Source organism: Panthera leo, chromosome F3 (genome assembly GCF_018350215.1).
Source record: "Panthera leo isolate Ple1 chromosome F3, P.leo_Ple1_pat1.1, whole genome shotgun sequence".
Classification (NCBI taxonomy): Eukaryota; Metazoa; Chordata; class Mammalia; order Carnivora; family Felidae; genus Panthera; species Panthera leo.
In genome coordinates, this window is record NC_056696.1 from 29852139 (window position 1) to 29866157 (window position 14019).

Here is a 14019-nt window from a genome sequence, read left to right on the forward strand (position 1 = left end):
GCTATAGCTCAACCTCAAACTTTAATTGGATACATAATATTCCATAGGCCATGGACTTAAAATACAAATCTTACTACTAAAGGCACGAATAAAACTTAAAAAAAGCACGGATAAATTTTTTTTTGCGTGGCTGTGGTAACATAACAGGGAAACTTATTCTTGAGCTCATTTGTAACCACGTTAAAGATACCTCAAAGAGGAGTAAAGGAACGTATTTTAACAATTTACCAAGTGATGGATATTTAATTTGTCTCCAATTTCCCCTTATTACTCCATAATCTTGCAGTGACTATCCTCGAACATTCCCCATGAAATTTACATGTAGTAACTGAGATCTTTCCATCTTTAAACCAGTATCTGTGACTCTTCCTTGTTCAGCCAGGGGCAAGCACTGCTTCTAGAAGGGATTCATGGCGCAAATGCAGAGAATTAAGAATCGAGGTTTTGACTTTAGAATTTCTAAATAGGGTCCTAAAATTTAGTATTGAGCTAATAGTCTTGAAAGTCAAGGCTTTTAATTTGCCAGTCAGGCTTTTTTTTTTTTGGTGATAAGAAAGACTGTTTCATGTTCTTTGCGGCATTATTTACAGTAGCCAAGATATGGGAACAACCTAAATGTCCATGTATGTATGGATGAATGGCTAAAGAAAAGGTGGTATATACAAACAATGGAATATTATTCAGCCATAAAAAAGAATGAAATCTTGCCATTTATGACAACATGGATGGACCTTAAGGGTAGTATGCTAAGTGAAATAAGTCAGATAATGAAAGACAAACACTGGATGACCTAACTTATGTGTGGAATCTGAAAAACAAACAAATAAACAAACAAACCAAGCTTAGAGATACAGAAACGAGATTGCTGGTTGTCAGAGGTGGGAGGTGGAGGATAGAAGAAACGGGCGAAGGGGGTCAAAGAGACAAACATCCAGTTATAAAATAAATTAAGTCATGGGGGAAAAAACCCACAACCAGTTATTGCTATTTTACTACATATTGGATGTGGGAAGGGGGTAGAGTAGAATAAATCTTGAAATTTGCCTGAAAACTGATTTTGACAGGGTAAGAGAAAAAGTGTATTTTAAAATGCTAAAAGAAAAGACTGTTTTTAGTTTCAAAAGCAAAGCACCAAAGGAATCAAGGCAAAGAACCTAGAGCAATAACAAATGAAAAGGACTTTTAGGTGACCCTCACTGGCTGGAAGCTTTCCTGGACAGAGAGACAAAATGGCCGAGAGACTTGCTTGCAAAGGCACTTTGCCCCTCTTGTCCTGGGCTGAGCCTGAGGCTTGGGTAGAGGTGACAGAGCAGCCAAGGATGTCTGGGGTTCAGAAGAAGGAATGTGTATCTCTGCTTTACCTGGCACCTAGGATGTAGAAGGCATGCAGACGTGCCCTGGGCCACACGGTGTGGCTGTGGTAGGGTACAGACGTTATGAGCACCAAGTCCAAAGTGGCTTGAGAGGAGTCAAATGTTCCTGTGACCAGACCACTGGACACGGGATGGTGAAGAAATGAGCCACTGCCCCAGAGGAAAATGGTATGAACCCTGCGTGTCAGACACCCGATGCAGAAATGACCATTTTAGCAAAGCGTGGTGCCTTGATGACAACTGGGAATCCAATGCCTCATGTCTTCCTGCTCTAAGACTAGAGAGGACATCCTCCGGGAACCAGAAGCGTCCTGGCTAGCCCATCTTTTCTCATCCTCAGGGAAAGGCGCAGAAAGGGATAAAACCTAGTCTGGGACAGTGGTGATGCCTGAAGTGACCGGATTGTTTCTCCCAGCAGACAAAAGGGGAGTTTGATGAAAGAATTTAAGTTGAGTTGTAAAAAAAAAAAAGAAAAAAAAAAATCACAGATTTTAATGTGACCAGATACGTGCCTTTATAATTCCTGTTTGTCCATGGGTACAAATATTCTTAAAAGCTGACTGCTGCTTTTGTTGAGTTCGGTGGGTTGGTGAGGCAAAGGCATGCACATTTTAAATAAAAAAACTATGCCAAGTTCCTCTCCAGTGTCCTGTTGCTCACAACGCAAGCTCTCGTAAGCATCACCAAATGGTCTGCGGTCCGTGCTGCCCAACTCACTTCTTTAGAGCCTGGTATCTGATTCTTTCCTCTCAGAATATGAACAAATGGGTTTTTATTTTCAGTTGATATTCCAGAAAATGAAAATCTCAGGATTCCTTTTATGTAGAACGAACAGCCTGTTTTTAATTAGCCTTATTTTTCTGGATTTCTTATCTTCTTCGTCTTTTTTTAAATTGTTGAGGGAAATCGTTAGAGCTCCTCTATGTGAACCTGTCTTTATTCAAAGACTTGGAATTGCCAAAAGGTATATTAAACTGAGACATGACCTCTGAGTTAGGCAGCCAGGCAAACTAAAATGGCTGAAAGAGCAAAGGCTACTTGGCCCTTGTTGGAGAAAAAATTAGGAGACGGTCCCACATAGTGGTTGGGTTAGCTAACAGTGCCAACAAGAAATATTCGTTTCCGTTATCATTAGAAGGTAGGAAAAATAAAACAAATCAACACACCAAGAAACTTTTTCCTGCTTTTCACCAAGAAGTAAATCCAGATCTTCCTACATACATCCCAGTTTGTTCTAAAAAATGAGCCTTGTTTGTTGGTAGTATAGCATTTATTATTATTTTTTACTACACTGCTCAACTAAACTTACTTACATTTTTATTTGGACTTTTTGCCCTTGTATTACTAGATGTAGGCTTTATAAAACAAATTGGGATGAACCATGTATCTAATATGATCTCTTTTTGAATAGTTGGTATATTTCACCCATAAAACTATAAAGGCCAGATGCCTTTGGAGAAGAGATTTTTGTTTGTTTTAGTTTTGTTTTTTGGACAACTTTTACAATTTCTTCTGTGGCCTTGATTCTTTAAAAAAAAAATTTTTTTTTACCTATAGAGTAATACGTGATACCTACTTTTTGCTTAGAAATGTGCGCATCTCATTGAGATTTCTCACATATCTAACCAAAGTGTTGATTCGACAAATTCTTGAATATCAAATAGAGAAAAGGCATTAATAATATTCAATTTGGTAATGTGTAATTATTCATGAGTTTTTCTAGAATGCACATACCTACACTCAGATGCACACGCACCTACCTCAAGACTCGTTTGCTCAACCTTACTATCAGTCACTGGGCTGGGATTTAGTGAGAACATTTCTTCCGGTTACCAAAGATTTTCCACTTGTGAATAATTAGAAATAGGACCATGGACTTTTGGAATTATTTCCCAATAGGCCAAGGGTAACAACAATAACAAGAAATCCATAGCTCCAATTTTGATGGTCTAGAACTACCCACACCAAGGAATTTCCAATACCAGCAAAGCACAGGGTACTATTTGCACAAGCAATGGGGAAAACCCAGTGCTTTCTCTACTGGCAGATTTATTTGCAGAGACACAGGCATTTTTTCCAGGGTGGCTGCCAAACTATCCCCTGAGCCTGTCTAGCTAGCACCTGGACAACTCAGCAGGGGGCTTTGCAAATAATACCCTCCCCTTGGCCAGGGTAGAGGCAGCCTGAGTGATTCTGTTTCAGGCTGCTGTGGCACCTTAATCTTTCTAAGCTGCTTCACCCCTATTCTGGGCCTACCCAAGCACGGCTGGCTGGAGGTGTGCCACAACAGCTCTATGCCTGAGGCTGAGGGCAAGGGCCTGAGGAAATGGTAGGTGTGGGAGAGAAGCTCTCAGTTCCTGGAGAACTTCTGTGTTCTTCAAAATTTGAATGTTCTGGGAAGTTGCAATGAGTCTGGGCATAATTCTGCCATCACAACTTAAAACAACATGGCAAGAGGAGAGAAGCTGTCAACTGTGGGAGAAGAAAGGAAACTAACAGTGATTCAGCACAAACCTATGTGCCAGGCTCTGTGTGCTTTCTTTTTTGAAGGTTTGATAGAAATCACTGCTTCTTAATTTTTTACACTCATCCACGAAGATCCCTCCCTCTACCCAATGAGTGCCGTGTTGCTGAGCAGAAAACTGCTTTCTTTAAATGAAGGTTTGACAGAACCTGTTATTTCATACCCATATTGATACTTAGAGATCTGCTCCATCACACCTGACAAGATCATTGTTAAGTTACGCAGAGAACTTCTTGTTTTTTTCAACGAACACTTTTTTTTAACATTTTATTTTTTATTTTTGAGACAGAGAGAGACAGAGCATGAACGGGGGAGGGGCAGAGAGAGAGGGAGACACGGAATCGGAAGCAGGCTCCGAGCCATCAGCCCAGAGCCCGACCCGGGGCTCGAACTCACGGACCGCGAGATCGTGACCTGAGCTGAAGTCGGACGCTTAACCAACTGAGCCACCCAGGCGCCCCTCAACAAACATTTTATTGTACCTTAGAATAAAGATGAAGCTCCTTTGGTTAAAAGAGGTCTCAATCTGGTGGCCCCTGAGATAATATCAAATTGCCGTTGAGATCTGGGTCATAAAAGCCACTGATGTTGATTCTCTCTAAAATGTCTTGAGTGCTAATCATTTTCCTTTACCACGAAGATCTCTAAGAACCAAGGGTGAAGGGTCTCTCCTTCTGTGCCTTCTTATGATCGATTTTGGGCATGTTTGGAAGGACTCTAGGACAGTGGGCAGGAAACAAGTACTGGAGAGGGAGGGAAAGAGGGCTGAGAGGAGGAAATGCCTTGACAGACTCCTGCATTCGGGCAAGGTGTAGCCACGAGTGATACCACCCAAAAGACCCGGCTTTATGTTTTCTGGGGGAGCCCTCCAGCCCTTAATCACTTGCATTTAGGTGACCTTGGACCTAATATGAAAATGTGAAAGGTATTCCTGTGCGCCATCTATCTTTTTATGCATATACCACTGGAAGAGAAACATAACCAAGTCAGCGATGGCTTGTTAACTTTACCAGATGGCTCATCCCTGTGAACAGAAGAAGGCTGGGGCAACACGAGAGCACTATGTGCTTGACAAGGGGTTGAAACACTGAAGGAAGAATGGATCATGAACACGGAGAAAAAGATCCAAACTCACACCTTGTCAACTTCAGAACTTTGTCCTTGCCTTGTCCTGCATCTTAAATTGCCTTTCTTATGAGAAGCAAAAATATTTTACTAAACTTTTTTTTCCCCACATAGGACTCTGCCAGAGAAAGTCAACAGGGTGGCTACACTGATCATAAGACTCCATTATAGCCTTTTGTAATTCTTTGGAGTCTTCTGGGCGCTCAGGGGTTAAGGGTCTTGCTTAGGTTTCCCTGGATAGTAAAGGTTTTTAGAAATGAACCAATTAAGGGGCACGTGGGTGGCTCAGTTGGTTGAGCTGGTTGAGCATCTGACTTCAGGTCAGGTCATGATCTCACATTCGTGAGTTCGAGCCCTGCATTGGACTCTGTGCTGTAGGTGTGGAGCCTACTCAGAATTCTGTCTCCTTCTCTCTGCCCCTCCACTGCTTACTCTCTCTCTCTCTTTCAAAATAAATAAAACTAAAAACTAAAAAGAAATGAACTGGTTAAAGGCAAGTCTTCTGACATCCAAAGCAGTGCTCTCTTGATTACTTTTCTCTTTTTTTTTTTTTTTAAATTTTTTTTTCAACGTTTTTTTATTTATTTTTGGGATAGAGAGAGACAGAGCATGAACGGGGGAGAGGCAGAGAGAGAGGGAGACACAGAATCGGAAACAGGCTCCAGGCTCCGAGCCATCAGCCCAGAGCCTGACGCGGGGCTCGAACTCACGCACCGCGAGATCGTGACCTGGCTGAAGTCGGACGCTTAACCGACTGCGCCACCCAGGCGCCCCTTGATTACTTTTCTCTTAAAGAAGTTACCTTTTTTTTTTTTTAATTTTTTTTTAACGTTTATTTATTTTTGAGACAGAGAGAGACAGAGCATGAACGGGGGAGGGGCAGAAAGAGAGGGAGACACAGAATCGGAAACAGGCTCCAGGCTCTGAGCCATTAGCCCAGAGCCCGAGGCGGGGCTCGAACCCACAGACCACGAGATCGTGACCTGAGCCGAAGTCATACGCTTAACCGACTGAGCCACCCAGGCGCCCCAAAGAAGTTACCTTTTAGGTTTTTACCCCAGTGTCTCGACCCTCCCTCCAAAGCGTTATATTATTGGTTGAGAGGAATGTAACATTTATATAAATGTAGATTTAGTAATCTTTCACAATTTTTAGACATCGTATCAGAAGTTTTTTTTTTCCTTCCTTTAAACAGTATTAGCTCTTTTCCTTTATATATACTCCCCTTGTATTTTATGCCTTTTAAAATACTGGAGCATTCATGGATTCTAGAATTTGGCAACATGTGGCAAATATCTGAAGTTTTCCTATGACTTTCATTCAGGGGCATTTATTCCTTATCTTTGCGCGTGCTCGTAAATTAATTGTCGAATTGTGGTGCTTTTTAGCTGTTAGTCTTTAAGAAAAACTTGTAAATTACTTATGATGGTAAATGGAGATAGCAATGAATAAGCCCAGCATTTTCTTTATTATTAGTTTGTAGAGTTTATAGTTTCAAGTAGAACATGAGTCATGGCAGACGTGGAGACATCTGTGGAGCAAGTTTTGGTCATCAAGGGTTGGGTCGCTGTTGAGGATGGCAGTACATATTATTCTAGACCAACGCCATCAGATAATCGAGAGTCACAAAAGTAATGATTTGGCGTTATATTTTTAACAAACCTGTCAGGAAACATTACCACTTACTGTAACTTTTCAGTAATTTAGTTGCTACCTGGGTTACCCAATCTAGTTTAAAGTGGATCGATTTCAAATAAATACAAGGAGATGAAAGGGTCATTATATTACTTCAAATGCCTTCTTCCTTCCTTCTGAGTGCAGGTGGACGAGGGGGCAAATCTTTTTTTTTTTTTTTTCCCCTCCAATCAGGGAATAAATATTTTGGCATAGAGGGGCATAAGCATGCTCTTTGGCCCAATTTAGTTAGGAAGACTGGAATTTAAATCTGTGCCACAGATAGAAACATAACTTTAAGTGAAAAAAATACTGTCGTTATTTACTAGTTTTGATATCGCATTGATTCTAAGCATCTTCGTGTGAATAGGGTCAAAATAGAATTTCATCATTCAGGTGAAAGTAAATGAAATCGGAGATTAAGAAGACTCAGTCTACGGTAATATGGAAGCCAGAAAGGGAGGTGCAGCTGTGAATGATGTATAATAGAGTCAGTTTCGAGGAGGTAAAGGATTTTTGCTAATTCTTCATGCTCCTGATTCAAGGATAAAAGAGACAGGATTTTAAACCAAAGCGAAAGAGATGAAGGACATTTTCAAAAGCCACAGACCAGTGTTCTTAGTATGAAATATGCTGCCAGTCATCATGTCTAAAGGAACATTCTAGAAAGGTTTTGGAAAATTTACATTAGTACTTAGTTCTGAGTCCAACCAGAGTAGAAACAATACGAGCTCTCATTCCACTTATTTCAGTGACATATTTGCCATTCTTTGACTTTAGGGAACATGTCCCCTTGTTCTGAGAATCGTCAGACATTTGCAGTTGGTGAATTAAATTGAGCTCCCAACATTGTTTTGAGCCAAAGCTTTTATCATTTAAAAATTTTGAGGGCTAAGTAAAGTTAAATCTGTGAGAATAGATAGATTTAAAAAGAGATCTAATCAATTACTACAATAGTCTCAAGTCAAAAAATCATTGCTAGGAGTCGTGTGCATTCATGTGAGGCTTGTGTAATTAAGCATTTTAATAAAAGCAAAGCTCCATAATTGATATTAGTCACAACTTGCCTGTTGTCCTCCAATGAGACGCAGGTCCAAAAGTTAAATGTCACATGTTTAAAAACCAAATCAGGGGTGCCTGGGTGGCTCAGTTGGTTGAGCATCCGACTTCGGCTCAGGTCGTGATCTCATGGTTTGTGGGTTCGAGCCCCGCATCAGGTTCTGTGCTGACAGCTCAGAGCCTGAAGCCTGGTTCGGATTCTGCGTCTCCCTCTCTCTCTGCCCCTCCCCTGCTCACACTCTGTCAATCTCTCTCTCTCTCAAAAAAAAAAAAAAAAAAAAAAACATTAAAAAATTAAAAAAAAAAATCAAACGGCACTGAGCTTGTAATGTATATTTTATTTTGCACAAGCTTGCATATATACTGCACATACATTCAGTTTAAGAGAAGATGAAAGGCACACAAGGCAATTGGACTACTGTATCCTTTAAGTGGTACAAAGCAAAAGGTAAAAGTTTGGAGAGTATACAAAAGCTTAAAACACACAAAGTAAAACCCCCTACCCACCCACCCCCCAACAACTTTTTTCTGTTTTAAAATTTAGTAGCTGCCAAACTAAATTTTTGTACTTTTACTTTAAAATCAATTGTCTACTGCACCTTTTTATTTTCTTTTTAATATGGACAGGGAGTCTCATTTTTTTTATCATATCAATTAATATTACAGTACATCCTTGGTAATACAAAATTGTACACCTTCATCAAATAAATTAGGATAAATTAAACCAATAAATTATGCAAAGTCTTCAGAACAATAGACAACAACAAAAATCCACAATTGAAATTGCCTCTAGCTAAAAAAAAAAAAATCAAAAATTGACTTTATCAGTTCAGTTATTGTACTATATTCAAATCAAAGGGTCTTTATTACAAAAAAAAAAGAGCTTAATAATGCTATTTACAACATATTGCTAAATAATAGAAAGGCAGTGTTTTGTCACGGTTTATACTATATACATATGAAAAATGGCTGGGACGACATTGGGAGAAACTATGACCTTGGATTTTTCTAGGTAGCTCTGAGACCAACCCCAAATACGTTGTTGTTCTAATTCTAATTTTGAAGTGGTAATATGCAATTTCAAAATGCCTTTTCCTCCCACGTAGAGGATTCAAATATTTTTAAAATACAGAATGAATGCATTTTCACAAAAGAGGGCCAGTCTGTTTGCCTTTTCCGCTCACGTTTGTGCATTTTAGGGGGTATCCGATTTGAGAGAGGGCTCAGTTGAATGACTCAAAGTCCAGAGGCTTCCAGATCCTGTTATATTCTTAGAAGGATAATTATAAGAAGATGCAAAGGTTAAATGCCAGTTTTGATCCCAGCTCTGAATATGAACATTTTAGCTTTAGTTTTTTAAGATGGTTTACAACCAACAGATCGACAGAAAACAAAACTGCATTTCCTTCAACATAACATTTAAGTGCAATACAGTAACTGCTTACTCATATAAATCAGTTACATTCTTTTAAGGGGAGCTTTTTGAAAACAATGCTTCTTGTAATTTGCAAACACAGAGTTTTGTACCAGAAGGAAACATTTGTACTATTCACACCAATGAATATTCTATAATATACATGGCAAAGAGATTTTGCTCTGTCCTCACATGTACAGCTTTCAGGGAGTCTGTAAACCACTTTTTCTTTGATGAATTTATGATTGCTTCTGAGGGACAGCCTATTTTTAAAGCCCCCACATCTTTAGCTTTCTGACTTAGTATTAACCTGTGTGTGTGTGTGTGTGTGTGTGTGTGTGTGTGTGTGTGTGTGTTGGGGGTTACTTACTGTTTTCATGTACATAAAAAGAAATTTCATAAATTTACAGAAACTGCATTACCCTTGCCCTTGACATCTGATGAAAGAGACTGTTATCTTTTAAAAGTAGAGAGCAGGATTTTCAAGAATGCTTTCAACTGTCTATACAGTCACTGTAGTGTTCCTAATAAATTCAACAGATGTTGTGAGAATGTAGTTATTTATTAAAATCTCATGTCTTACGTAACCACAGCCATGAGGTTAAATATTTACATTGCTTTATAAAAGTTCCCCTCTTGCTTTAGTGTTTTTGTTTTGCTTTTTTTGTTGTTTTTTACAATTTTTAAAAATGATATTCACCCACATCCCTAGCACAGCAACAAAGATTCTGCAAACATAAAACACTTTAATTAAATAATACTCGGAGGCACAAAGCAAACTTCAGGAATATGTGGGTGAACGTTTCCTTAAATAATTACTACATCCTACCATCTTCCAAGTGGTTTTACCATTTAATGTGAAACGTCCTCCTTAAACAGCCAGAGATACAGTAAGAATTAAATGTTTTGTTGTTGCAAATAGAACATTCTTTTCACAAAACGTAACAAATGTCTAAAATAGGTCCTTAAATCTAGATAGGAAAAGGTAAGCTTTCCACCTCACACGCATATATATATGTATATTTTTACATGTGTGTATATGTGTGCATGTGTTTATGTTTACCCACCCGCACACACATATATAGCACATGGTATGAAATATTGCTTCTATACTACTTTTCATTAGGCTAAGAAAACACAAGATTTGCACCACAGTTACAAAAAATTGGCTTCTACAAGAATTTTCAAAACTCGGATGCTGCTCAAACAATTGAAGAAAAAATAATTTGCGGTATCAAACTGTTCTAAAAATTCTCTTCTTCAAAAACGTATTCTCCCGCTTTGTTTTAAAAAGACACAAAATATGCATAGCTATCAACGTTATGTCAAACAGCCAGAAAAAAAATCTAGTGTTTATTGCAGCTGTAGTAATTGGAAATAAAGTCAAAAAAGATGAAATCGAAAGCCACAGAAGGCACAAGAACAATTGTACTTGTGGGAAAAAACTGGTATTTTTGAAGGATTTTTAAAAATCCCCCCGCTGGTGCATTTTAGGTCTAGGCACAGACTATAACCTCAAGTGTATATGCAAAAATAATTTCGGGTTAGCAGAAAATAACTGGAAATGTGGTATTTCAACATGCACTTTAGACTTTTTTTCCTATGTAAACTGTCCCTCATCCTTCACCCTCCCACCTTCGTAGAAAGTTAACTTTCTCCCAAGTAGCCAATTTTTTTCACTTGGTGAGAGTTGAGCTGAGATTTGAAAGATGGTGATTTAAAACAAACAAACAAACAAAAACAAAAACAGAAAAGAAAAACCCCAAAATTGTTAAATAGGAGTTGTGAGAGACAGGCTTTTGTCACTTTCCAATGCACTGGGAGGCACAAGATTTTATGATCGTAAAAGAGGAAAAACCACCTAAAAACAAAAGTGATCGAGTTCTGTTTTCAGAACAAAGAGATGAGTTTATCCTCAAGCAATTTCTACTCTGAAATAATTTCTACGCCTCAGTGAACATTGAGCGGATGTTATCATAGATAAGCACAATCAACATTGGTTGTGAACACACACTTTTGCTTAATTTGTCTATTTAAATTAGAAAGGCAGGGGAAAATAATACTAAAGATCCAAATGAGTCTGGAATCAATACTGAATTTGCCCCAGATCAGAAGATACTTGCAGTCTGTCTACATAGGTGAATACACTACGGTTTTGCCTTCTACCTTGCAAATGGCAACACACAATGTTGATACGGATTATATGGAACAGCAAAGACCCGGGTGTGTAATGACGTGAACAATGAATTCATACTCTTTCACATGAAGGAAGGCAAAAGAGTGTGACCACAAGTTGAGATTGCTTCCCTACTTTGTGCCGATTCGATTTTTTCTTTTCTTTCTTTTTTTTTTTTTTTTGGTTTGCATTTTATTCCAATGTAATGATTATCCGAACACGTTTTTTTTTCCACCCCCAGGCAAAGCCGGAACAAGAACAAATTGGATCTGATGGCTCTGTGTGCGTCATGTAGGGGGACACGAGTCGGATGATGCATTTGGCTGTGGGGTGCAGAGTGAAGCCAGGGGCGCTCCTGCCTGTGTTGCTGCACTCCGTCCACACTGTGTGAGCCTGTTAGCCTCCTGAATGATGCAGGGGCATCATACGACTGTGCCGTTTAATTTAAAGTCAGCAGGTTTTAAGGCTTTGTGCTGACAATAATTGCCTCCATACATTCCTGTCCATCAGCAGAATTTATAAATGATGTTAAGTTGCGGCGATTGGGTCAGCTAGTTAGTCACATGGGCCAACCTGCGTTTCTCCAAAGTCAAAGGTGGTTTTTATAAAAATTAAGGAAAAATGGTATTTGTGTTCTCTATAATCTAAATACCAGGTTTGTTCCTGTGTCATTTTAAGTGCGTATCAAATGACTTACGGAGGGGGGGCGGGGAGGGGGGCTTAGAAAAGCCTGTTAGGATGAACAAGGAATTCTTACTGCATCTGTACACAAAACCCATCTGAAAAAACAAGCGTGAATGCCATACGACTTTTTAAAAGCAAGCATGGGACACTGTACACCTTTGAAAAACTGGAAAAAAATAGAAAAAGGAAAAAGAGGAGAACCATTGAAGAAAGCATGAAATAGCAGCTAGCTTTCTTATGTATGCTGAAATTGTGTCTTTTGGGTTAACCCCAAACCTTCCTATGCCATCCATACACTGTTCGCACATTTTGGTCAGTACTAGCTTCTGAATTAGAAGAGACTTTATCAGTTGCTTTAAAATGTTGTACCTAAAATGAAGAAACACTTAATTAGACTGTCACCGCTCTGAATATCCATCAGGGTACTGTGGAATTGTATATGAAAATGGGTCATTCTCACACGTGCTCCTCTCCAGAGGTGAAGATCAAGTCAGCCAACAAGGTTCTAATGCAGGCAGGAATTGTACGGGTCAACTTGGGATGTCCTTTATTCCTTACTACAGAAAGGTATTCGGAAAATAGTGTTTTCTTGAAAAGCGTGTTAAATATTCAGCAGAAATTATAATCCTTCGAAGCACATCAACAAAGTTGAGCAAAGAGTACATTTGAAACGTATGCGCCTCTTAATATCTGAAGTAAGACAACAGAAAATGATGCTCTAGGGTTTTTTTTCTCTATGAAGAATGATATATACTCGCTGATGATGAAGAGCCTGTTGTAAAATTTAGAGAGGTAATTTGAACACCATGTACAAATTCCTAGTCTCATCATGAAAGAGTCAGTTTTGTGTAAAATTGCTTTGCCTCCGTAAGAAACTGGCCCTAGCTTGGGCTCTTTGCCACTTTTCCTTGGAAAAGCTTGATAGTGATTATTTTTCTTTTTGAAATTTGGCCTTTCGGGGTAACTTTTGAAAAGTGAGCTGTTTACCTGCCGCTGGCATTGTTTTTCAACGTGTGATAAAAAGCTACGTACGGAGTTCCAACCAAACAAAATATTTAAGTTTATGTAGTGGTCTCGTTGAGTTTTCTGGCCTTCTTAGCAGTAAAAACAAGAGACACCCCACCGTTTGGAGAGCGGTCCTGTGTCACGGGTCTCCCTCCACCAACTGCCATTTGCGATAAACCATCAATCAAGCAGAGGCACCTTTGAAATGCCTTTCCTTGCTAATATAGATTTTACACACATCAACATTCTTTTTCCCTGAAAATTAACCCTATTTTTAAGTCTCCAAATGTTAAGGGCTTTGGGCAAAAGTAAACTAAAGACAGAAGGAAAAATAACCATCCCCTTGCGATGGAAAACGAAAGGAAATGAGCGAAAGATGATAAGGGGGAATTACCAGCTGATTTCATAACACATCCATGCCTCCCATACACATATATATGAAATCAAAATCTAGAGACGTACAACGTGGACATCCAAAGGGGACTGCTACTATTCATACATTCGAAAAGAGTTGTTGAAATTTCTACTCATGAAGCAGCTCTTGTAGGCAGTTCGGGGATTTGAAAATCTCGGGGACTTCACTATCCAGCTTGCAGATGACCTTGTATATGGCCTTCTTCCAGGAAGGATCAACATCTTTGCCTGCGATAATGGCATTGAAAAACTCTCGTAATGTGATCTGCGCAACTTCCAGGAATCTCTCTGGAACCTGCTGATACAAGGAGACAATGGCATTAATAAAGTTTTCAGTTTCAAGTCTCCAGTTCTTCAAAGGAAACTGAGCTAAGTTCTTTCTTTCAGGAAGGGGCTTACACGGCACCTGCATTTGCTAAAAATGGCCGGCCTCTATTCTCTTATGTAAATTTGTTATATATAGTAGCATTGTAATGTGGGGTTGACAGCTTTGCGAAGTTTTAGAGAGGGACTCGTGCAAAGGATCCACGCAGACATACTGACAAACTAGGGTCCCCTTCTGAATATCTGG

At 39.2% G+C, this 14019-nt stretch overlaps 1 protein-coding gene across 3 annotated transcripts in view; it reads right to left on the reverse strand.

The window, feature by feature from the left end:
- Positions 1-10387: 10387 nt before the first annotated feature.
- PROX1 (prospero homeobox 1) overlaps positions 10388-14019 on the reverse strand; it is a 49916-nt gene continuing 46284 nt past the window's right edge. For 2 of the 3 annotated variants that reach the window (XM_042925236.1, XM_042925237.1), the window contains one exon: positions 10388-13746. In XM_042925236.1, the coding sequence (XP_042781170.1) occupies positions 13558-13746 (189 nt within the window). In that variant the 3' untranslated portion in view covers positions 10388-13557. The remainder of the gene's footprint in view (positions 13747-14019) is intronic. The other variant, XM_042925239.1, reaches the window with a different exon arrangement.